The 25489-nt window shown below is 35.1% G+C and overlaps 1 protein-coding gene across 11 annotated transcripts in view; it reads right to left on the reverse strand.

Annotated features, from left to right (window-relative positions):
• Positions 1 to 25489, reverse strand: part of AHI1 (Abelson helper integration site 1) — a 212064-nt gene that overhangs the window by 85571 nt on the left and 101004 nt on the right. For 10 of the 11 annotated variants that reach the window (XR_003793672.1, XR_003793671.1, XM_029223601.1 and 7 more), the window contains one exon: positions 7051 to 7106. The exons of the other annotated variant lie outside the window; for it this stretch is intronic. Coding sequence is in view for 8 of the 10 variants with exons in the window: in XM_029223601.1 (XP_029079434.1) it covers positions 7051 to 7106 (56 nt within the window). In the remaining 2 variants the exon portion in view is untranslated. The remainder of the gene's footprint in view (positions 1 to 7050; positions 7107 to 25489) is intronic. 11 annotated transcript variants of the gene reach the window in all.

Genomic DNA, 25489 nt, shown 5'->3' on the forward strand with positions numbered 1-25489 from the left:
TATGCAATAAATAAATAAATAAATAAATAAACACACTTTAAAAAATGAAAAGAGAAAAAGAAGGAAGGTTGGTCAAGAGACACGCAGGTCATTGCGGCAACCTTCATCAGATTCCCTTGTTCCCAGTGTCCCTGCCCTAGCTGGGACCCCGGCGTCCTCCCTTTGATTCTTTTTTTTTTTTTTTTTTTTTGTGGTACACGGGCCTCTCACTGTTGTGGCCTCTCCCGTTGTGGAGCACAGGCTCCGGACGCGCAGGCTCAGCGGCCATGGCTCACGGGCCCAGCCGCTCCGCGGCATGTGGGATCTTCCTGGACCGGGGCACGAACCCGTGTCCCCTGCATCGGCAGGCGGACTCTCAACCTCTGCGCCACCAGGGAAGCCCCTCCCTTTGATTCTTGACCTCAGGCTTGGGATATGCTCTTGTCCATATTATCTGGCCATCTCTTGTGGTAAAATAATATTCAATATCTGGTATACAGAAAAATATTGAGTGGAATGTGTCTCAACTCATTTATCCCTCACAACAATCCTTGAGGTAGGTATCACTCCCACTTGCAGACAAAGAGGTAAAGAACCCTGCCTGAAGTCGTATGGAGTAAAAGTGGCCAAAGCAGGACTTGAAGCCAGGACATCTGGTCTGGACTCAGTGTTCTTAAGCCCTCTTCTAAAATTACTCCTCAGTGCGAGAGACTAGACATGTTTAGGGAACTACAAGTAGCTCAGAGTGGCCAGCATTGAGTATTGGGGAAAAGTTGGAAATAAGTCTACAAAGGTAGCAGAAGGCTTCCGACCACATGCTAAATAGCTTAGCTTTCAACTGGTAGGAGATGGGGTGCACCACAAGATCTTTAACATATGATCACATTTATGCCTTGGATAAATAACTCTGTGGAGAACGAATTTGGGAGGTCAGTCAGAGGAGACTGGTTCCTGACTGAGCTTTTTCTAAAGACTGGATATCTGCCCCTTTCCTGGACGGGGCCTTTGGACACCTGTTGTGAAGAGTCTGCTTGCTTTCCGCTTATAATGATACACAGGACTTCCCACAACCGAGGTCTGAGGCTTCTGACCACTGGATCTCCCTTCAGGACCCCAGAGCTGTTCATTGTGGCTCTATCAGACACAACAAATTTAGATCTTCAAACTCATCCTCTTTTCTTGAGGTTCAAGCCTATATTCTCAGCTCTCTACTGAACATTTCTACTTGTTCATGGCTTCTGGTTACCTGAAATTTAACATGTCTAAAATTGAATCTATTATTCTCTAAAAATCATCCTTCATCCCTATTTTTTAAAAAATCTGTTAAGAGTCATCATTCTCTCAGTAACCTATGTCTCCAGCCATCATTTACCTCTTTTTCTTTTGAATTTCTATCATCAGTTCCAATTTCCAAATCTTTCTCATAAGCACACCTCTATTTCCATTTCCATTGCCCCTTCCTTATCCAGACCCTTAGCACCTTGAATGTGGATTAATAGTAGCTTCACAGATCATTTACTTTCTTCTAATCTCCACCTACCTGCAATTTCATGAGCTGCTTTTATTTTAATTTTTTAAAAACATTACCCCTTGATCATCTTATTCTCATGCTCAAATGCCTTACTGTTGCTTATATTGATAAAGTCTTAATTTTTTACCTAACATCCAATGATCTTTATAAATCATGCCCAAATTACCTTTTCTTAATCTATCTCATGTTCTGAAATGCTCTGCTTCAGGCAAACTGTCTCCATCTATAAACTCTGTGTACTTTCCTTCTGTGATCTTCTGTCACACTGTTACTCTGGTCTAGAACATCCTATTCCTTTTAAAATCCCATCTGTCCTTTATGATCCAGTTTAGCACCTTCCTACTCTAAACAGCCTTCCCAAATCACTACAGCCCTGGGAATTCCTAAAGCACTCAAGGCCCATCCCATATTCCTATACTTGAGTACAAGCTGCCTGGTTGACATGACATCTGTACTATATTGCTCTGAACTTTTATCCATCTCATGTATTGAGATTTAACTATTTACAGTTCACTTTCCTAATTAGACCAAGAGCTGCTCAAAGACACAAAGCACGTTTTATACTTTTTTGTATTTCTGCTTTCCCCCATACCACTCCCACACCTACCCAGCACTTGATACTCTACTGTCCTATGGGCACCGTACACCTAATGTTTGCTGATAATTTAGAAAATAAATTCCTATTATGCCACTCTTATGTTATAGTCCTCCAGTAATATGACACTTTCAGAATTTTAAAACTTTCTCAGGTAGAGAAATTTAGCAAAGTCAAAAGAGAACTGGTGGAAAAAAGTCTGAGAAAAACAAATGTTAGCAGAGTATGCTAATGGGAAAAATCAACATAAGCTTCACAATTTACAATATATGGAGAAAAATTAATGTGCAAATACTTAAGAAAAATATTATATTATGGATAACTCACAAGTGGTCTTAAAAAAGAATGAATTTATTGCATTTACATTTGAATTTCCATAGAATTGCTCTGAATTGCTACTTTATTGATAAGTAAAAACAGATTCTTTTATGACAAGTTATAAAAGCTTATAGTTTATCAGTTCCCTCTCCACCCTACAATTGCCTTCAGGAAGAGATTGGCCATAGGTTCTATTTTATGAGTTTTATATGGGCATGTTCACCCTAGTTTACATACTATGAATTCCCGGAAAATTCTAGATTGGCTGTCCCCAACAGTATGTTAAAATGTGAAAGACATATTTTATGTAAACATATGTATACATTTATTAAACTAATGTGCAATAATGCAATATGTAGCAATCTTGTGAACCTAGAGTGGGCTAAACAATGATAATAATCTAACAACAGAAACAACTCAAAATGCTGTAGAATGAATATCATATAATCCATAATCATATAATCCAAAAGAGGCTCAGAATAAAGTTTAATTTGTATGTACATTTATGAATAAGTTTACTGTTAAGGGCAAGCAATACCACAAACATCTCAGATATATTTTCATAATAATAAAATACTCTAAAACACAGTAAAGTTTACCATTGACGAAAAATCACGTGACAAAAATTTATCAATCAAGCCCTTAGAAAACCTAGAAGGAGTGTAACCGCAGAATGAATGAACAGCTTGTTAAACTGGTCTTATAACAATGAAGAATAATGAACCAACATTTAAATTTCCAATCAAGCTAGGGTATTTTAATTCTTAATAATTCATGCAACACTTTAACAGATGGCAAAAGTGTTCCATAACTGGTATAATTCTGATGAGACAGGCAGGAGTTTGTTTCAACCTGCTGTGGTAGATGTGTAGACCTCTACGAAAACGTAAGCTGTAATTTTATAAACTGACAAAAAATCCCTTTGTTAAAAGAAAATTCGTTCTCATTAGTGGGGGTTGTGGGATCACTGAATAAAATAAGAAGAAAGAAATAGTGTAAGTTAGGGTTACAGGTTTGGAATGCAGAAGCTTTACAAAAATGATTGACTACAATAGGCCATGTTGATGTTATTTGAATTTTATCGTACCAGTTTTCACTGGAAGAAATTCAAAAACAGTTCTCCTCCAATCACTAAAAATATTTTATATATTCAACATGGCTTACCATGTTTTAATTCCACCAGAAAGTAGGAAAAGCTATGGGAACTGCTGTGCATATGACTGTACACTAAAAGGCAGGTATGTTTTAACTAAGTCCTTCGTGTAATAACCTAAAGTAAGAAAAGACCAGACATGTGGGTGGAAGACTTCATTATGCTAGCTGCTATTTCTCTTTGATTTGCAAATAAGTCCTCCATTTAAAGTAACTATGGGACTCAAGCCTATGCTGATTTAACTATTAACTTACTTTTACACCTGCCTTTCAGGGTTCAGACAATGACCTCTGATTAATCTGAGTCTGATATTATCCTTAACTTGCTGGAGGCTATAAGCAGGTGCAACAACCAGCTCTTAAAGTGGCATGATCTAATTATCTTCATGTAATCTAATATTATGATTGTATGATGTCTTATTTGTTTTTCCTATAATAGTAACACGTCTGAGTGAATACCATTTAGTCCAAAAATCAGTGAAAAGAAAGCCACACATTTATGCATCAAATCTGAGCTAAGACATTACGTATAAAGAAAATAAAAGAAAATCTGTAATACATGAACAGGCAAAACATGCTACCTATACAAAGGAATAACTATCAGACTGATTTGAATGTCTCTCCTGAAATACTCAATGACAGAAGGCAAAATGATGATCAATTTCCACAACGTTTTGAAGGGCAAAGGTTATATTCAAATAATTAAAAGCCCTGGCAAGCTGTCTTATGCAAAGACAAATGAGAGATATTTTAAAATATGCAGATTCAGGTAATATAATTCTCAATTTATATTTCTTGAAAAAATAACTTGAAAATATACTCTTAGATATGAACAAAATTCAGAGCTCTGAATGCAAAGAAAAGTAAGTAGTGATTATAGCTAGTTAAGCAGGAAGGTTTGATTCTTTTTGGTGGAGGGGGTCATGCCATGTGGGGATATTCTATTTTGCTTTCTATTGAAGGAACCTCAAACACAGATATGGTATTATTTATGTCAAAAAGAAAAAAAATTCCAAACAAAAAATTAAAATTCATGTAATAAATGAAAGAAAAGGGAAACAAGTAAATTAAAAAGAGAGTGAGAAAGAACACAGAACCAAGGGACAAAAGGGGTTTTGTTCTCAGGCTAACCTATATTCACTTAAAGAACACTACTGCATCCCACTGTAACGCTATAAGATCAAACTATCGTAACCATATATTTACAGAAAAGTTCATTCCAACCTGAAACGTCAAGAAACGTATCTTTCCCTGTCACAGAGGCCTAAGAAAGTCTTGCTTCCCTCCCCTGCTGAATTAGTCGTAAGTAGCATCTAGCACTCTCCTAGACCCCAGCCATTCATGGTAGGACTTAGAGCCAAAGGAATTGTAGAGAGGTAGGCTGGAAACTCGTGGCTAGGTATGAGGACAAGAGTCATTCACAGCCTCAGCCATTCTGAAATCCTGGCCCACTCCCCTTCTACTTTTTTTCTCAGGCCCAAAGAGTCTCTCTCCTTTTTAGCCAGTATAGTACAAAGTTTGAACTCACAAATATCCCACTTTGTAAAACTTTTAGACTTTTTCCTATTTCTTTTATCTCTAAATATTTTCTTCTCTTAAACCCTTTAGGGAAAATAAGGGCACACTGACACAAAGGATGAAAATTAGGTAAAATTATATTTCTGTGAAAATCAGACTTTATCTGTTCTGGGGCCCAGCAGAGATTGGGTAATGAACAGACTTGTGATTCTATTTAGAGGTTATGGAGAAAGCGCCAAGGTTAGCTGTCAGCAAGTTGGGGAACTATAGGGGAGAGGAGAAAGGTTGTTGAATATGCTTAAGCTGTAGTCAAGAGACAGAAGGAGAAGAGCTCAGAAAAAGACATCAGAAAGGAAGACTGGCTCAAGTCAAACCTGGGGATCTAATGAGTGTTACGGGAGCATCTGTATAAACCAAGTATTTTAAAACTTATCAACTATACAGAGTAGAAATGTTATTAATATATTAGGAGCCACCATTTAATAATCCAACTGGGAGAACATAACCAAAAACCAACAATACCTAAACTATTATGCATTAGATTTTGTTCCTAATTCACAGGAGTAATTTCAAGATCAGGGCACTACTGTAAAGTTTGTTCATGCCATTATTTCTCATGATTTCATGAATATTTGGTTCCATTATTTTATGATTTAATCCACATGGGAATCTGCCATCAGCCTACAGGGTGAAACAAAAAAACCTGGCAGGTTACACTTTTCTGAGCTCCAAAGTGTACAAAACACCCAGAATGCAAACAAGGTGCTGCAGGAAAGCCTACAGGAATAAAATAAATTTCAAAAGTATATAAAATAGTCAAATGAGTAGATTATTCAAATACCTTAAAATAATTAATTTTCCATAATTGCTAGCCTTCCATTTTTAATATTAATGAATAAAATTTACATAATGTTACGGCTATTCTTTTAGCATACTTACTAAAGGATAACTGGAACACACACACTATATCCATGTACCTTTTTATGATTATGCTAATGATTAATTCCTCAAACACCAGTCGTTTCTGAAGCCCCACGTATTAAGTTACCAAACATGCTGAATCAATTATACAGATTTATAACAAATAGAAAAAATGGAGTCAATTTGTCCGTGAGGAAGATATTAATTATCAATAAAATTCAAATATAGTTTAATACTTTTTTATTTTCTTAAAAAAGGTATTACTAAATCTTTCTCACAATAGGAAATGCTGAATTGTACGGAGTACTTGAAAGATTTATTATATAGAAAGGATAAGAAACAAGAATATGCTTAGTGAAGAGATATACTCTACTCTATTTCTTGTGAATCTTTCCAGTGGGAACCAGCAACTGAAGTGTATTTCATACATACAAATACTATATACAGAGATGAAAAGGGAAATTTATTTGTCTTCCTTTTATATTATTTTCTATAACTATTTTTAATATAGTAAATAGATACTATAATTGTTAAATGCCTTTTGTTGTCTGGTAGTAACAGTAGCGGGGTAAAAGATTAGATTTCACTTTTATAATAATAAGGCATAGTAGTCTACGAGAGAAATGAAGCATAATGGCTTACTTTCACTATTACAAAACATTCACTCTAAATAATGATGCTAGTGCAGAAAATAACACTCATTTTTACAAGGGTGTAAATCAATTTGCATAAAGATTTACAGTACTTTATCAAAAGTATAAAGTATTTTAAAATTAAATACCATTCTATTCATAACATTAATATAAAACAAGTACTTGTAAAAATGATACAGCATCTTTTTTTCCTATATCTTAGTAAAAATCGATAGGTTATCTTGATTAATTAGAAAACATAAGGTTAATTTTCTTAAAGGGATATAACTCTTGGCAAAAGGTAGGTTACAAGAGTTTTCTACAATGGCATTTTATGTCACTATAACCAGTATTATTTTGTGCCTTCTTAACAGTTTTAACAATGTAGAAATAGATTGCCTTACCGTTGGTGCTGTATCTACATGGTGGTTACAAGGCTTTCTTTCTATACTGATAATCCCTGCAAAATGAAAAGATTGTGAATATTTGCTTATTATACCTATACATTTTATTTTGAAAACATTTATGTCAGCAAGACATGACTCCTACAGCTTACAAGAAAAAAGCCTCCTTGGATGGCAGAATCCTTTAAAGTGGTATCATGAATTCTTTGGTCAGAAACAGTTGGAGAGTTTAGCTAACTAAGAGACCTGACTCAAGGTGAGCTAAGCCAATTTCCTCATTCAAGTGGCATCCAGCAATAGCAGAAGATGTGCTCTTATTCTGTTCTCAGCTCAAAAATTATACCATTATCTCCCTCTGCTACATTTCTTCAATGAAAGTTTTGCCTCTGTCTTGAGGTCATCAAGTTTTCATAAAGAAATATCACAAAGTCTATGAAAAGAATCGCTTCCTTATTTTCTCAAAAACAAAAAGTAAATCTATTTGAATTTCTCTTTGATCATCTGATTTCCTACTATGATACAATCGGCTATCTATTCAATCACCACAGAGTACTGAAGAAAAAAATGTTCCCTTGATTCTCTCCTTTAAAATGACAATATAGACTGCTAACCTTGAGAAAAATCATTTTATCATGTATAGATTTATCTTTTTGTTCCCCATGTCCTCTACTGCATTTCTTTGTAATAAACAGCTTCTAAGGATGTAACACATTGCATCTCATCTGAAAGATACTGGTTCAAAATCAAGCTCAAGTTTAAAATGAACACAGGTATGGCTCTCATTTACTTTTCAATCTCTGTCAATCAGCAGACCAACATGTGAATAGTTAACACGTGAGTAGTTTAACAGTTTGTTAAATAAGGTTAAAAGCTTAACCACGCAGGGGTGGTTAGAAGTGAGAATTGCAATGCACTGTTAAGAGCAAATAGCACAATTCCTAGTTGAAACAAAACACTAGTTCCTCTCATTTATAGGCATTTAACTCATTTTTTCTTCTTAGATAACACTGGCCTTGAAAAGTTTTTTTTAAAACCCAAGAAAAACATTTTTGAAAATATTCAAATAATGCTGATTCTTATTGTAAGACTTTACACTGAAGTATACAGAACTAATGGTGAAATCCTCACCTCCTCAGCCCTCATGCTCTCACAACCCTCTCTAGCTGCAACCGCTAAGAATAGTCTGGCACGACACACTGGCTTTAAAATGAGAGTGGTCATACCACGGGGTTCAGGAATTAGCAACATCTTACATACGTGTTCTCACTACTATAATCTGACTGCCATAAAATAGGCCTAGGCTGACTACAGATTTTAAAATTCTTATCCAATTAGAAAGTAATTTCAAAATGATGAAAATAAAAAAAAAACTAAAAAACCCCCAAATCTACATCCTTAGCTTATGAAAGTACAAAGAAAAAAATTACATGTTTTACAGTTTCAACTTCAGGATAAGAATGTGTTGAAAACTAGAATTTTAAAATGAATTTTCTAAAGATATTGGGTTGGCCAAAAAAAATTTGTTCGGGTTTTTCCATAACATCTTATGGAAAAACCTGAACGAACTTTTTTTGGCCAACCCGATATAAGCTTAGTTTTAAATTTAGATTGCTACTGAAATAATACCATTTAGAAATACAATCATACATGTTTGTTTAAGCTTTCAACAGAGAATATACAGAAAGGAATAAGCTTAAGGAAAAGCATCCCCAAATATTTTTCTATTTTAAGTAAATTTTACCCCCAAAAATCTATATTTTATTTCACTTTTATCTGATCAAACATTCCAGATGTTTCTGTGAAAAGTATTTCTTGGATGGGACTGACATTTAAGTTAGCAGACCCTGAGTGAAGTAGATTGCCTTCCATAATGTGAGTGGGCTTCATCCAACCAGATGAAGGCCTGAAAAAAGACTGACTTCCCCTGAAAGAGGGAATTGTGCCAACAGACTGCTTTCACCAGGGTATGTCCAAGTGTGTCTTTGTTATTATTAATCTTTCTTGGGACCTGATAGCCCTTTAATGTGCAGAATCTTATCACTCTCCTGCTCGGGGAAGTTTTGTTCTGTTATTTGTTTAATTCTGCAGCCCATTTTATTTTTACCTTCATAATTTTTTATCTTTTGATAATTATGCCACTTAATCTTCTAGGTGAGCATCTTCTTTTTCACTTTGTCTAATGATTTTAAAATCTGAAATCATGTTTAGTTCCTTTCCAGAGGCCTACGAAGACTAAGGCAAGAGGGATGGCAAACGCTGGACAGTATCTCAGAAGATGAAGTTTTTTTTCTTCCTGGGATCTCAGAGCCAGTGTGTCAGGCAAGGTGTGGGAATGGGAGGGCTGTGTCTTCCTTGGTGCTGAGCAAGGAGCTGTGCATGGAAAACAGGCCTCTTCTCAAGGTGTGGGCAGAAAATGGGTTTTCCAGAGTTCACTGAGGGCTCTCAGCCAGCAGAAGCTATAAATCCTCTGGGTAACTGGCTATTATCTGTCAGTTCAATGTTTGTAGTACACCAAGGGCCTGGCAGATCCTATGGACCACAATGGTCCTTAAACAGAGGCCTATACGCCCATCCACCTGGAGGAGTTTGCTTCCAGGACCAGTTACTGGGAGATGGCTGTAACCTGCAACGGATGAGACTTGAGAGGAGAAGCTTAATCCTGTGCCTCAGCACAGGGGTAACAGTTGCACAGGTTTGCTTTCATTTTTTTGCTATAGTCCAGACCTCCAGCAGAATAGTTGGGACCACAGCCATGAGCATGCAAAGAAAATAAACTCTGGTAAGGAGTTTCAGTAACTTGAAGATCAGCAAATAACCTTATACGACTGGTAGTGCCACTGATAACAGTGGAAAAATTAGAGAATCTCTTAAATTAAAATAAAACAAACAAAACTTGACAACTATTAAGAATTTTAAGATAGCTAATTAATAAACAACAAAGATAACACCATTTTAAAGGGAGGAAATAGCAGCTTTCAGAAAGTAAGTCAGAAGATGGGTCACACAACCAAGGAGCAGCAGTACCATTACTGAAACCCATGCATCTAAGTCACAAACCTCCAGACCCATTTGTGTGTTTGTCTAGCCCCTGTGGTCAGGATCTGATTTAATTCACTTTTGTATCCACAGTGCCTGGTCCAAATGCTCGAAACACAGAAGGCCCTCAAGAGTTAACTCAAATATTAACTGAATGAATTAATCTATGCCATAGCCACCGGCTTCATATTCTACGATGCAGTGTTAACTGTGTGTATTAGTCATCAGAATGTTTGAATTAATGTTCTAGGACTCTTTTTAAAAACATTAATTAACTACTTCCTTTGGTAATGTTTCTAAACCTACTAAAAATTGAAACGTATTATTTTAAAATTTTCCTAATTTTCCAGACATTAATACACTCTGGAGAAGATAATGAAGAAATTTTATGCTTCTTGGGAGATGCTTTGGGTATTTTACTTTGTGGAAAATCAGAACATGACATTATACCCCACTTGTACCTGACTGATTGGAACAACAGAATTATATATTTTTTAGTTTCCTTAAACTCTACCAACCTTCAAGTCAGGACCATGATCAAAGGAAAGAAAGAAAAAAGATGATCAGATTTATTGCAAAAACAAAGCAGGCCAAACAAAGTGCCAAATTCTGAAGCCAGAACATATATCCAGCAACCTTATGTATCATCGTCAAATGATTATGGGCAACCCACCAAGCACAGGGCACTGTGCTAAGGACAGGAGAGCCTCTCTCCGCCCTTCTATGAAACTTTCTAAAGAGTTATTTGTTTTAGGCAACACTATAACCATGCATCCTAGTTGAGTTTTGGAAATTGCCATTAATCTCTATATGGGGCACAGGGAGAATTATGCTTTGATTATCTATGGCTAAGAGAAATGAAATACAATTTATTATGTTCCAGTAAAATACAGTATTTTAGAAGGCAAAGATCTTTCCTGCCAAATTCAATATAAAGATGTCTGTACGAAAACTGCAAGCCCTTCTCAAGAATTGGAAAAGAAGTAAATCTGTTACTCAGATAATATAATTTATACCCAGAAAGTCCAAAAGAATCAATGCTAAAACTAACACAACCAATAAGAGAACTAAAAAATCAGAAAGTCAGCATAATATAAAATTTAATATATAAAAATTTTACATTTTCAAACAACCAGTTAGAAGATACAATTAAAAAGCATACCTCATTTATAAGATTATCATAAAAGAGAAAATACTTGAATAAACACAAAAAATACGTAAAACAGTATGAGGAAAATGTAAAAATACTTCTGAAAGACATAAAAGTAGTCTTGAACAAATGGAAAGACATCCCTTGTTCTAAGACAATGTAACATCACATAAAGGCCAATTTTCTCTGAGATCATATATGAATTTAATGTGATTTCAATAAAATAGTTTTTGCCCCAGCACTAGACAAGTTGATTCTAAAATTCATATAGAAGACTATGCAAGAATAGCTAGAAAAATCCTGGGGAAAAAAAGAGTGATGACTGAAAATAAATACTAAGTATCAATATATATTGTAAAAAGTCTCTGTAATTAAAACAATGTGGGGATGACACATGAGTAGACATGTAGATCAACAGAATGTATTAAAATGCTCAGAAAAAGATCCAGGACTAAATACAGCAACACCAATAGTGGGGCAACCTGACATTATATACCACCTGATGTGATGCAAAAAAGCACACATCACTTACTGTATTATGGCCAAAAAAAGTCTGGCTTGGATCTAATCATGATAAAATAGACAAAATCAAAACAGTGGCTATTCTACAGGACAACTGGCTCAGGCAGACTCTTTAAAAAAGTTAATGTCATGAAAAACAAACAAAAAAGATTCTAGATTTTTGAAAATTGAAAAATCTTCCATATAAGCAGAGTAAACAGGTTTAAAATTCTCACTGAAAAAATTTCTCAGCATTATTTAAAACAAAGAGCCAACAGAAAATCAAAACACTCACTCTGGATTGATTAGAACACCTTCCTAAAAATGAGAGAAAACTCCACAATTAATGCATGAATGTATTTATATTTGACATGTTGATAGCACCACTCAATAAATCTACTATGTTTATTAAAAATAATTTTACATTATAACAATTATATTATATATAATATTAATATTATTATATATAATAATAAAATTACCACCCTGTTCAGAGATATGAGTTGTTTATAATCTCTACTATTAGACTTTGTTCCTTTATAATCAGGGAAAAAATCCATTCCACAGAACAATTTATTTGTATAATATATCCTGACTCTGGAGCCACTCTGTAATGTATTCAAAGACTGGCTCTGGCAACTATTAGATATGTGACTTGGGCAAGTTATTTATCAACTCTGTGCCTTCATTTCCTTATTCAGTACAGGGGAAGCAATATGCATCTCACTGGCTGACGGGAGGGTTAAATTAGTTAATTAATATAGAAAATACTTCAAATTATACCTGGCCTACTGAACGCTGAACATAATTGATATATATTCAGAATGTTTATTTTGATTTTAATGTTTAAAATATCTGATCCAGAAGGAGATCAAGATGGCAGAGTAGAAAGATGCTGAGCTCACCTCTGCCAATGAACACATAAAAAAAACCATCTACACGTGGAGCAATTCTCACCGAAAACAAACGGGAGACTGGCAGAAAGACTCTCCTACAACCAAGCTTGTAAAGAAAGATCAGAGTCGAGTAGGAAGGGAGGGGAAGTGATCAGGTTGGGACCTGTGCTCCAAGGAGGGGACACAGAAGAGGAGGGGGATATCAGGGGCTCAAAGATCCTCCCTGAAGAGTGAGGGGTTTGAACCACATCTTGGGCACCCCAGCCCTAAGGTTCAAAACCAGGAAGATGGGTACCCTTAGTGGGACCTAAAGGAGGACTGTAAGAAATCGAGAATTCACTCATGCAGAGTGTGCACGTGCCTGCTTGCTCCCTGAAAAAGGCAGAGGAAGGAGACTGAAACTGCTCGGGGCTCTGGCCAGTTTCCCACAACTGGCTCAGTGCATGACCCAGCCTGCACCAGGTGCCTGCTCCAGCCCCTCTTGCTCTGGTGCAGCTCCTTCCAGGGCAGAGGTGCTGATGCTGAGGAGAGTGGGCTCTTGTAGGGGTTGGAGCCGGCTTGGACCTGGCACTGCATGTGAACAGGGTGAGGGCAGCCATGGCTGACACTCATGGAGGCAGCAGATCAGGAGTGGTCTGCAACTCTTGACTGGTGTGCCATGACCATCCCAGCATGTGCCCAAGACTGGGTGTCTGCTCTGGCTCCTCTTGCTCCAGCACTGTTCTCCTCTGGGGAGAAGGTGCCATTGCCAGGAGTGGGGAGAACACATACTTAAAGGGGATGGAATAAGCTCGGCTCTGACCCTCAGGGCTTCTGCTCCACCTCCTTGGGACCCACCCCCACCCCTGATATGGTGGTGATGCCTAATGAGCACAGGAAAAGCCCAGGCTCACACCTGGCTCTAGCTCTAGCCGCTCCATCGCTAGCCCCTCCATCTCTAGCCACACCTCCCACCAAGGTGATAGCTGCCAGCACACCCTCGGGGAAGGCATGGCCCTTGCTCATTTCAGATCCAGCTCTAACATCAAAGCCACTGGGCACATTCAGACTACATAGGATGCTCCCACACAAGAACACCTCTTCAAGACCACAATAGTTAACTGTTTCACCTAATTTCATAGAGACACAGAAAGGTAAACAAAATAAGAAGACCGAAGTTTTTGTTTCAAATGAAAGAACAAGAAGAAAAAACCTGAAAGAACAACCAATGAAACAGATAATTTACCAGATAAAGAGTTCAAGGTATTAGTAATAAGAATACTAACTGAACTTGGGAAAAGAATAGATGAACAGGTGAGAATTTTAGCAAAGAACTAGAAATCATAAAAAAGAACCAGTCAGAGCTAAAGACTAAAATAATTGAAATGAAAAACATACTAGAAAGAATTAACAGCAGACTATGTAATACAGAAGAATGCATAAATGATCCAAAAGATAGAACAATGGAAATCATCCAATCAGAACAACAAAAAGAAAAACAAATTTTAAAAAATGAGGACAGTTAAGGGGCCTCCAGGACAATATCATATTAACATGCACATGGTAGGGGTCCCAGAAGGAGAAAAGAGAAAGGGTTTAAAAATATATTTGATGAAATTATGGCTGAAAACTTCCCAAAGCTGAAGAAACAGATTTCCAAGTACAGGAAGCACAGAGTCCCAAACAAGACGAACCCAAAGAGGCCAACACCAAGACATATCATAATTAAAATGGCAAGAGTTAAAGATAAAGAGAGAATTTTAAAGGCAGCAAGAGAAAAATAGTCATATACAAGGTATCAAGCTTTCAGCTGACTTTTCTGCAGAAACTTTGCAGGCTGGAAGGGAGTGGTATGATATATTTAAAGCGCTAAAAGGGAAAGACCTACAGCCTAGGATACGCTACCCAGTAAGGTTATCACTCAGAATTGAAGGAGAGAGAAATAACTTCTCAGACAAGCAAAAACTAAAAGAGTTCATCAGTACTAAACTGATCCTACAAGAAGTGTTAAAAGGTCTTCTCTAAGTGGAAAAGAAAAGGCTACAACTAGAAAAGTAAGAATTTATAGGAAAGGAAAAATCCCACTAGTAAAGGCAAATACATAGGAAATGCTATGGATCAACCACTTAAGCTAGTATAAAGATTAAAAGACAAAAACTGTAAAATCAACTATAACTACATTAAACAGTTAAGAGATAGACATGAAAATGTAAATATGATATCAAAAACACAGAACGTGGGGGAGGGGAGTAAAAAAGGAAGATCTTGTAGAACGTGTTAGAACTTTAAAACAAGCAGATACAGTTATAGGTCAACATATACGAACCCCGTGGTAACCACAAATCAAAAACCTACAACACATACACAAAAATCAGAGAGAAAGGAACACAAGAATAACACTAAAGAAAATCATCAAACAAGAGAAGAAACTAAAAGAAGAAAAGAAGAGAGAACTACAAGAACAACCAGGAAACAACAAAAAGGCAATAAGTACATACTTACTAATAATCAATTTAAATATCAGTGGACTAATTGCTCCAATCAAAAGACATAGGGTGGCTGACTGGATTTAAAAAGGTGCATCTATATGTTGCTTATAAGAGACTCAATTCACAGCTAAAGACACACACAGACTGAAAGTGAGAGGGTGGAAAAAAATATATATCACGCAAATGAAACAAAAGAAAACTGGGGTGGCAATACTCTTATCAGGCAAAATAGACATTAAAATAGTGTCTAAAACAAAGACAAAGAAGGGCATTATATAATGATAAAGGGATCAATACAAGAAGAGAATATAACATTCATTAATATATATGCACCTAATATAGGAGTATCTAAATATATAAAGCAAATACTAACAGACTTAAAGGGAGAAACTGACAATAATACAATAATAGTAGGGGCTTCAACACCCTAATGACATCAATGGACAGGTCATGCACACAGAAAGTCAATAAGGGAACAGTGGTCTTAAACTACACTTAGACCAGCTGGACTTAGTAGATATCTTGCAGGGTATTCCACCGAAAAAGATGAATACACATTCTTTTCAGGTGCAAATGGAACATTCTCCAGAAGAGATCACATGCTAGACCATAAAACAAGTCTCAATAAATTTAAGAGGACAGAAATTATATCAAGTATTTTTTTCCGACCACAACGGCATGGAACTAGAAATTAGAAAGAAAAACGGAAAAAACATGGAGACTAAACAACTTATTGCTAAAAAACCAATGGGTTAACAAAGCAATCAAAGAGGAAATCAGAAAATATTTTGATATAAATGAAAATAAAAACACAACTTTCCAAAATCCATGGGATGTAGCAAAAGCAGTTCTGAGAGAGAAGTTTACCATAATACAGGCCTACCTCAAGAACCAAGAAAAATTTCAAATAAACAACAGAACCTACTATCTAAAGGAATTAGGAAAAGAACAAAATCAAACTCCAAATTCAGCACAAGGAAGGAAATAATAAAGATCAGAGAGCAAATAAATGAAATAGAGACCAAAAAACAATGGAAAAGATCAGTGAAAACAAGAGCTGGCTTTTTGCAAAGATAAAATTGGTAAGCCTTTAGCCAGGCCCATCAAGAATAAAAAGAGAGGACCTAAATAAACAAAATAAGAAATGAAAGAGGAGAAATTACAACCAATATCACGGAGACACAAAAAAATCATAAGAGAATACTACTAACAGTTATATGCCAATGAATTGGACAACCTAGAAGAAATGGATAAATTCCTAGAAACATACAATCTTCCAAAACTGAATCAGGGAGAAAGAGATAATCTAAACAAACTAGTAGTGAAATTGAATCAGTAGTGAATTGAATCAGCAAACAAGTCCAGGACCAGATGACTTCACAGGGGAATTCTACCAAACATACAAAGAATATATGCATTATCCTTCTCAAACTATTTCAAAAAACTGAAGAGAGAGGAACACTCCCAAATTAATTCTATAAGGTCATCATTACTCTGATACCAAAATAAGACAAAGATACTAAAAAAGAAAATACAGGGCAATATCTCTAATGAATATAGATGCAAAAATCCTAAACAACATATTACCAAACCAAATTCAACAATAAATAAAAAAGATCATACACCATGATCAAATGGGATTTATTTCAGGCATGCAAGTATGGTTCAATATCCACAAATCAATCAATGCAATATACCACATTAACAAAGGTAAAAATCACATGATCACCTCAATAGATACAGATAAAGCATTTGACAAAATTCAACAACCATTCATGATAAAAATTCTCATCAAGATTAGTACAGAGGGAACATATAGCAACATAATAAAGCCCATTTATGACAAACCTACAGCTAATATCATACTCAATGGTGAAGAGCTAAAAGCTTTCCCTCTAAAATCAGAAACAAGACAAGGATGCCCATTCTCATTACTTCTATTTATTATTGTATTGAAAGTCTCACCCACAACAATCAGACAAAAGAAAAAGAAAGAAAGAAAAGAAAAGAAAGAAAAGGCATCCAAATTGGAAGGGAAGAAGTAAAACTGTCACTATTTGCAGATGACATGATACTATATACAGAAAACCCTAAAGTCTCCACCCAAAACAAAAACTATTAGAACTAATAAATGAATTCAGCAAAGTTACAGGATACAAGATTAACATACAGAAATCTGTTGATTTTCTATACACTAATAGTGAACTATCAGGAAGAGAAAGCAAGAAAATAATCTCATTTAAAATTGCCTCATATAGAATAAAATACCTAGGAATAAACTTAACCAAGGAAGTAAAAGACTCTAAAAACTATAAAACACCGATGAAGGAAACTGAAGATGATACGAAGAAATGGAAAGATACTATGGATGGATTGGAAGAATTAATATTGCTAAAATGTCTATACTACCCAAAGCAATCTACAGATTTAAAGCAATCCCTATCAAAACAGCCATGACATTTCTCACAGAACTAAAACAGATAATCCTAAAATTTATATGGAACCACAAAAGACCCTGAACAGTCAAAGCAATCTTTACAAAGCTAGAGGTATCGTACTCCCTGACTTCAGATTATACTACAAAGCTACAATAATCAAAACAGTATGCTACTGGCACAAAAACAGACACATAGATCAATGGAATAGAGAGCCCAGAAAAAAACCCACACACTTATGATCAATTAATCTACAACAAAGGAGGCAAGAATAAACAATGGAGAAAAGAAAGACTCTTCAATAAGTGGTACTGGGGTAACTGGACAGCTACATGTAATAAAATGAAATTAGAACATTTCTTCACACCATATAGAAAAAAAAAGCTCAAAATGGATTAAAAACCTAAATTAAAGAAGGGAAGCCATAAAACTCCTAGAAGAAAACGTAGGTAGAACACTCTTTGACATCAATTGAGCAAATTGTTTTTTGGATCTGTCTCCTAAGGCAAATGAAGCAAAAGCAAAAATAAACAAATGGAACCTAAACTTAAAGGTTTTGCACAGCCAAGGAAACCACTGACAAAATGAGAAGATTACCAACTGAATGGGAGAAAATATTTGCAAATGATATGACCAATAAAAAGTTAATATACCAAATATGTAAACAGCATTTAAATTCAATATCAAAAAAACAAATAACCTGATTAAAAAAGTGAGCAGGAAACCTGGATAGACATTTTTTCCAAAGGAGACATACAGATGGCCAACAGGCACATGAAAAGGTGCTCAATCTCACTAATCATCAGAGAAATGCAAATCAAAACTGCAATGAGATATCACCTCACGCCATTCAGAATGGCTATCACCAAAAAGACCACAAACAACAAATGTTGGCAAGGATGAGGAAAAAAGGGAAATCTAGGACATAGTTGGTAGGAATGTAAATTGGTGCAGCCGCTATGGAAAACAGTAAGGAGGTTTCTCAGAAAACTAAAATTAGAACTACCATATGATCCAGCAAGTCCACTCCTGGGTATATATCTGAAGAAAACAAAAACAATAATTCAAAAAGATACATGCACCTCCGTGTTCACTGCAATATTATTTACAATAGCTAAGGTATGGAAGCAACCCAATGTCCATCAACAGATGAATGGATAAAGAAGGTGTACTCTGTGTGTGTGTGTGTGTGTGTGTGCGCGTGTGTGTGTGTGTATACAATGGAATATTACTTAGCCATAAAAAAGAATCAAATTTTGCCATTTGCAACAACATGGATGGACCTGGAGGATATTATGCTTAGTAAATAAGTCAGACAGAGAAAGTCAAATACTGTATGATATCACTTATATGTGGAATCTAAAAAGTAAAATGAACTAGTGAATATAACAAAAAAGAAACAGACTCACAGATATAAAGAACAAACAAGTGGCTACCAGTGGAGAGAGGGAAGAGGGTAGGGGCAAGATACAGGTAGAGGATTAAGAGGTACAAACTATGTGTAAAATAAATAAACTACAAACATATGGTGTACAGCACAGGGAATATAGCCAATATTTTATAATAACTTTAAAAGGAGTATAATCTATAAAAATATTGAATGACTATGTTGTACACCTGAAACACAATACTGTAAATCAACTATACTTCAATTTTAAAAAATTCTATATTTTTCATATGCTTTCAACAGCCTTTAAATACATGTAGAACTAAAGTTTAAAGGAAAAAGGAGATAGTAAGCATTATAATTAAATATTTATATGACAAAGGTTAGCTATTCTAACAATGAGTTCTTGTTAGAACTCAAGGGCTTCTCTCATACAACCTGAGGTGAAAATAATGACTTTATCATACATTTAATAAAAAAAAATTATAAAATATGCACACACATACATATATGTGTGTGTATAGATATATGTATACACACATACATATATACATATTTATATAAAACCTGCCCCCTCCTCTCTGTCTCACTACTAAGTTTGGATGCTCTCTCATCATTTGGACTATTGAAATAGCTTCCTAATACAACTCTCTGATTTGCTCCATGAATCTTCCAATGACATCCCCACTGCCAGAGAGACTCTTCCGAAGGGAAAATTGTTATCTTGTCCTTCTACAGCTTAAGCCTCAGGATACACATCATCCTCCTCAAGTATTTAACTCAAACTGCTTAACTCAAAATGGCACGCAAAGCTGTTTAGACATCACTTATAGTTCAGGTCAAACATTCTGTTCTTTAGGAAACACTATGTGATTTTCTTCTCCTCATCCCACTTCTGATTTAGATACTCTTCCCCATCTCTCCTTCCCTTAGTATTCCTGGGCAATCCTCTATCACAGCATTTTCCTCACTATAGTTATTAAAACTTTAGTTTCTTGTGTCAAATAGTTCATCTTCAATAAATGCTTGTTGAATGACTGAATACATGAGTAGAGAAAATGAGAATTATAAAAACATCTTGCAGCAGAATAGGCTACAGATTCTCCACAGGTACAGTCACCCCATATTCTACATATTTTTCTAAATATTCATCTAAAAGTGAATTTTTAATAAATGTGAATCTTAAAGTGGTGCATCCTTATTTAACCTGGTAAAACGTTAATATTTATTTCATGTTGGATGTTTCTGGATGCTATGGAAAGTCCTCTACATATTTCAAAGATTTCAGAAAGAGAATATTCTTTGAAAACTGTACTTTTCATATATTATATGAAAAAACTTCTCCAAACTCAGAAACATCAAAGGCTAAGGGCCTTAAGTCTACAATGTCTGGGGGTCTATACAGACCACAGAGGTATAGCAGTGAATATTCAAACCACAAATTAGTAGGCTTTTCTGTGTTAGTCATGGAATCAGGTAGTGACCAGGAGTATGTAAACATGAATGAGTATGTAAGACACTAGGAAGTGGGGTAAGGGGTCCCTAAATTCTGAGACTAGTAAATTAGTGCTTATGAAAAAGTATAAAGCAAGCAGGGAGAAGTGAGTAGCTACATGGTGGACAATACATCAATGAGACAATGTGACTCCTGATTTCAGCCCCACCACCAACAGTGAATACAATTCAGTCTTTCTATGCTTCAGTTACATCTCATACCTTCTGGGAAGATTTCCTGGCTATGCTAGTCTCTAATGATCTGTGCTATTTATTTCCAAATATTAGTCAAAAAATTAAATTCACTGATCCAATGAATATATAAAGTTAGCATTTCTTTAACTGGCTCATAAACTGATATCCAAATAATTTAATTGTGCTAACCAATAACTGGTCAAAATCCTAGAGTACTTATTTCTATTTAAAAACTACCAAGAACTGCATACAAATTTTAGTGTTTGATCAATTTCCTCTCACTCTAACAAGAGACTGAAGTCTGTTCAAATCACATCTTTTGTGACATGCTCTAGATATTCAATCTGAAGACAGGTATGTTTCTAACAAAATTGTGACACATATTTATTATATAGACAAGGACAAAATTACTTCAATTCTGTGTGTTCAATCCTTAAAATATAATTTAGCCTAAGTCTTTAACACTGATATTATTTGAACAATGTCATAGAACTTTGCAAATCACAAGTACAGCTACAAAAAAGATGAAGGGTATACTCATATAATTCAGGTATTTCTTTTTTATTCAGGTTTGTTACTGTAGTGACGAATTAACAACAAAAAAAGACATTTAGCACCAACAGAAGCTTTCCGTATTTGCCTGTATTTTCAATTGTTTCCTTTACTGCCTTTTTTAGGTAGCAAATATCCAAGATATCAACCTCATAGTCATCCTAATGGTTCTGTCTCTTCAATAGCCTCTTCAAGCTTATCTCCCTTACTCCTGTGGATTCAAAGACTACATATATGCCACTGACTCCTTAATCTATACTTATGCTCCACGCCTGTATTTCAAAGTATGTAGTCTAGTTCCTAGCACAGGGCTTGACTCATAGTAGGGCATTTAATAAATAAGGTTCAAATAGATGTGTAAGTTATTTGATGTCTTGCTCTAGATGTCTGCCAGGCATCTCAAACTCAATATATCCAAAACACTGTATACAATTCATTATCATTTTCCCAATATTCCTATATTCCCCTATTTTTGTTAATGGATTGCCATCCACTCCTTCACCGAAATTAGAATCCTCAGTTATCCTCAAATTCTACTTCTCTATCTCTTACCGTTCACATTCCAAATTTCTAATACCTTAATAACTTAACATCTCTAGTTTCTTACTTCAGTCCAGTTCTCCCATCTCAATTATTAAAATTATATTTTAACTGGCCTTCCTAGCTGGGATGCCTTAATACTTTTTATAATTGACAGTCTTCTCATCTTGCAACAATTACTTTAAATATTGCTTTCTCTACATGGAATTATTCGTCATTACGTCGTATCTGCTCTCCTGTACACTTTGTTCATATTTTTATTTATAGCAAGTATTAAACTGTACAATCCCATCCACCTCCCCCTTTTAAAAATACATCTCTAGCGAATAACGCCAGTGTTGGGGATAGGGCGGTGCTTTGCACTCATTTATATAAGGTTCTGTATGATCTGGCCTCTCGCTACCCCTCTGACTTCTACTCTCCCCCTCATTCCTCCACAGCAGACATATTAGCCTTTTTGCTGCGCAAAATGCACACTAAGCAAAACACTAAGCAAATTTCTGACTTGGGATCTTGGTTGGGTATGCTGTTCTTCCTAACATGGCTTTCTTTCTTCTTCAAAATTTTGCTCAAGTGTCACCTTCTTTGTGAAGCTTTCCTTTACCACCCATTGAAAACAGCAACCTAACCCCACTCCCCAGTTCACCCTATCCCCTTTCCTTGTTTCGTTATTTATTCTGTATTTATTTGCTTATTGTCTGTCTCTCTCCACTGGAAGTAAGCTTAAACAAGGACATGGATTATTATCTGTTCTGTTCACTGATACATTCACATAACACTTTTAACAGTGCCTGGGACAAAGTAAGTACTCACTGGGTACTTACTGAATGTATGAATGAATCTTGCATTCCCAGAATCTGTATATGCAGGAATTAAACATCCTTTAGAATTAAAAACAAAAATAGAAGAAAGTTAACATGAGAAAGGATTGAATAAGGGAAAACTATTTTCATCTGTAGTGGTACAGTATTGAGAATATAAGAAAGTGAGAATTCATTTTCCCAGGTCCATCCATAAAAGATCCAATTTAAATTCTAGAGAGAGACAATAAATTTAAATTCTGAACATAAGCATGATAATTTAGAAGACGTTTTCCACAACTCAAAGCAATGAGAAGTCATTTTAAAAATATGATTATGCTATATCAACTTTTTCCCTGTTAAAGTTCACTGAATATTAAGTACATTAATTTGCCTAACTGCTATACTGTGCCTTTACACTGCCTTTAACATTAGTTTTTAAAGTGTTTTGCTTTCAACTGTTTATAAATCTTCGCTTGAAAATATACAGATTGAAAAGACTGAGGAGACATTAAGTATCAAGCCTCATAATATTACTACAAAAATAAAAGAAAAAAGAAGAAAGAGAGGAAAATGAGACTACCCTCTCCCCAAAAAACCTCAAACTTTGTTGATTCTGAATTGGCCAAAATAAAAAACCTGCTCACTGCCTACTTTGCTCAGAAAAATTTAATAGCTGTGAGATGTGAAAGACTGGATTCCTTTCAAAAGAAGGGCAGGTATACACAATACACAACACACACCACACACACACACACACACACACACACAGTGTCACTCACACACATTAATATAAAAGAAACTGGAGTGGTTTTATGTATTAACTCACTTATTCCCAGAATACCACTGGGAGGCACATTTGAAAGATGTAACATAGTAATTAAGGCTCTCACATGACTTGAGACATATTAGTCTCCTAGAAGGCCAGCAACAAAATCCAGATTCCTCATTCTAAACTGCCATTTAGAGGAGTCTTAAATGGACAATATTGTTCTATATTGTAAAGACAACACAGAACTAATACATTTAATCGAACAGATTCCTTTCTCTGCGCTCTCTTAGTGTTTTATGCTTATCTCCTGCTGAACTCATCCCCAACATATTATACCTATTTCTTTGCCTGCTGGATTCCCCAACTAGACTGGGAGGACTTTGAGGGCAGTCTTTCAGCTTCCATTTCCCCAGGGCTTAGCACAGTCCCTAGTGCATAGTAAGCTCGCCATAAACACTGGTTGATAACCTGTGTGAATTAATTTTCGATCAAGTATAAAAAGGTTTTTATTTTTTAAACTAACAGCTTTTTTGTAAGGTGCTTCTACTAAAATACAGTATTTCTGGTTTGATAAAAAAGAAAAAGATGGACACTAGTCAAAAATCATTCTCAATTTTACTCCTTATGAAATTATAGTTGAATGTTTTTACAGAGGAGAAAGTTGAAGAAAAAAGTAAACTGACTGAAATTAGAACATTAAAATAATGTTCTACTTTTTACTTATCAAACATTTACACTGAAAAAACCACTTAAATTATTTTTTTAAAAATGACCAGTCATTCCACTTAGTCATTTCTTAGTTTCCATATTTGTCATCAACTTTGCTCTCAAGACTTGCAGAAAAACACAGAGTTATTCTTTACATTTTCATTCACTTTTCACTAAGGAAAAAGTTTCCTGAAAATACATGTTTAAAATTCTGGAAAACACAAATCAGCATTATCTAGACATCTCTATCATTACCAGAAGGTCTGGTTCCTCAACCTAATTTCCACTGTTAGTTGGCATTTCAATAAGTGATGGATATTCATTTCCAGAAAACATTACCAGTAAATTCTATGATATCATAGTCTCTTCACTATCTAGACCAAACTGACTAAACCACAAAATGCAAAAAGTATGCAGTTAGCTACTCTACACGAAACCTTAGGGCTATTCTGAGTACAGTCTTAGAAAAGTATAATCTAACTGAGTAAGAGTAAATGAAAACTTAATTTAGATAGCCCTCATACTCTGAATTTCCAGGGCCTTCAGTAGACACAAACCAAAATGTTTAAAAACTAAAGTATTTCTTATCATAGACTTAATTCACAAAAAAGTTAATTTGGGACATAGAAATTTACAAAGAAAATAAAAATTATTTTTATGATATAAATAGTATTTCATTTTTTTCCCCATGACCAGGGGAGGGGAAACATAAGGAGCTGCTTCCTTGGTTCTAAGCAGTGCCTACCCTAAGCAAGATTAGTAAATAAAAAATAATTACTGATTTTTTAAACTCATAACTTTTCAAAGAATAATAGAACATAAAGACTGAAATGGATTGTGATGTGAAATCTGTGAAAATGCTAATGTGTAGATATATAAAGGGAAGGAATGAGTATATGTGATTCATATGGAATAAAATTTATTCTACTTTAAACATGAATTAAAATATTTTTCATTATCATAGATGTGGTCAACATTTTGATATACAATGTATTCACTATAATACTGAAAAACCAAAAATATTCATAAGCTCTAGCAATTGAAGAAAGGCTTCAAAATTATGGAATACTTTTTCTTTAAGACCAGACATTAAGTTTATTATCAGAAAAAGTTACAGAAAACCATAGAAGTACATATTTGGGAATACATTCCACAATATCTTTTTGTATGCCTAACTGCCTTAAAAATGGAAAAACTGTCATTTCAGTTCGAAATTATAAAATAGTAAAATGTGTCTTATGGTTGATATTAAACAATGTTAAACATAGTCTTTCTCAAACTATAAAAAACAAACAATAAAGTTATGCCTGGTCAAAAATAATTTTGCCATTTTATAACCTGTCCTCTCACCTTGCCTGTTGCAGTCAATATAAAGTTGTTGTAATTCTTCCTCTAATCCTCACTTTGAGTGGATTGGTTACTGATACTAGCAATTTTCCCTGGAGGCACAGCAGTAAATGATAAAACATTCACTATTTTCACCATGATATAAATTATGTTCTGAT

This window comes from Monodon monoceros, unplaced genomic scaffold (genome assembly GCF_005190385.1).
Source record: "Monodon monoceros isolate NGI ecotype Baffin Bay Population unplaced genomic scaffold, NGI_Narwhal_1 Super_Scaffold_15, whole genome shotgun sequence".
Taxonomy (NCBI): domain Eukaryota; kingdom Metazoa; phylum Chordata; class Mammalia; order Artiodactyla; family Monodontidae; genus Monodon; species Monodon monoceros.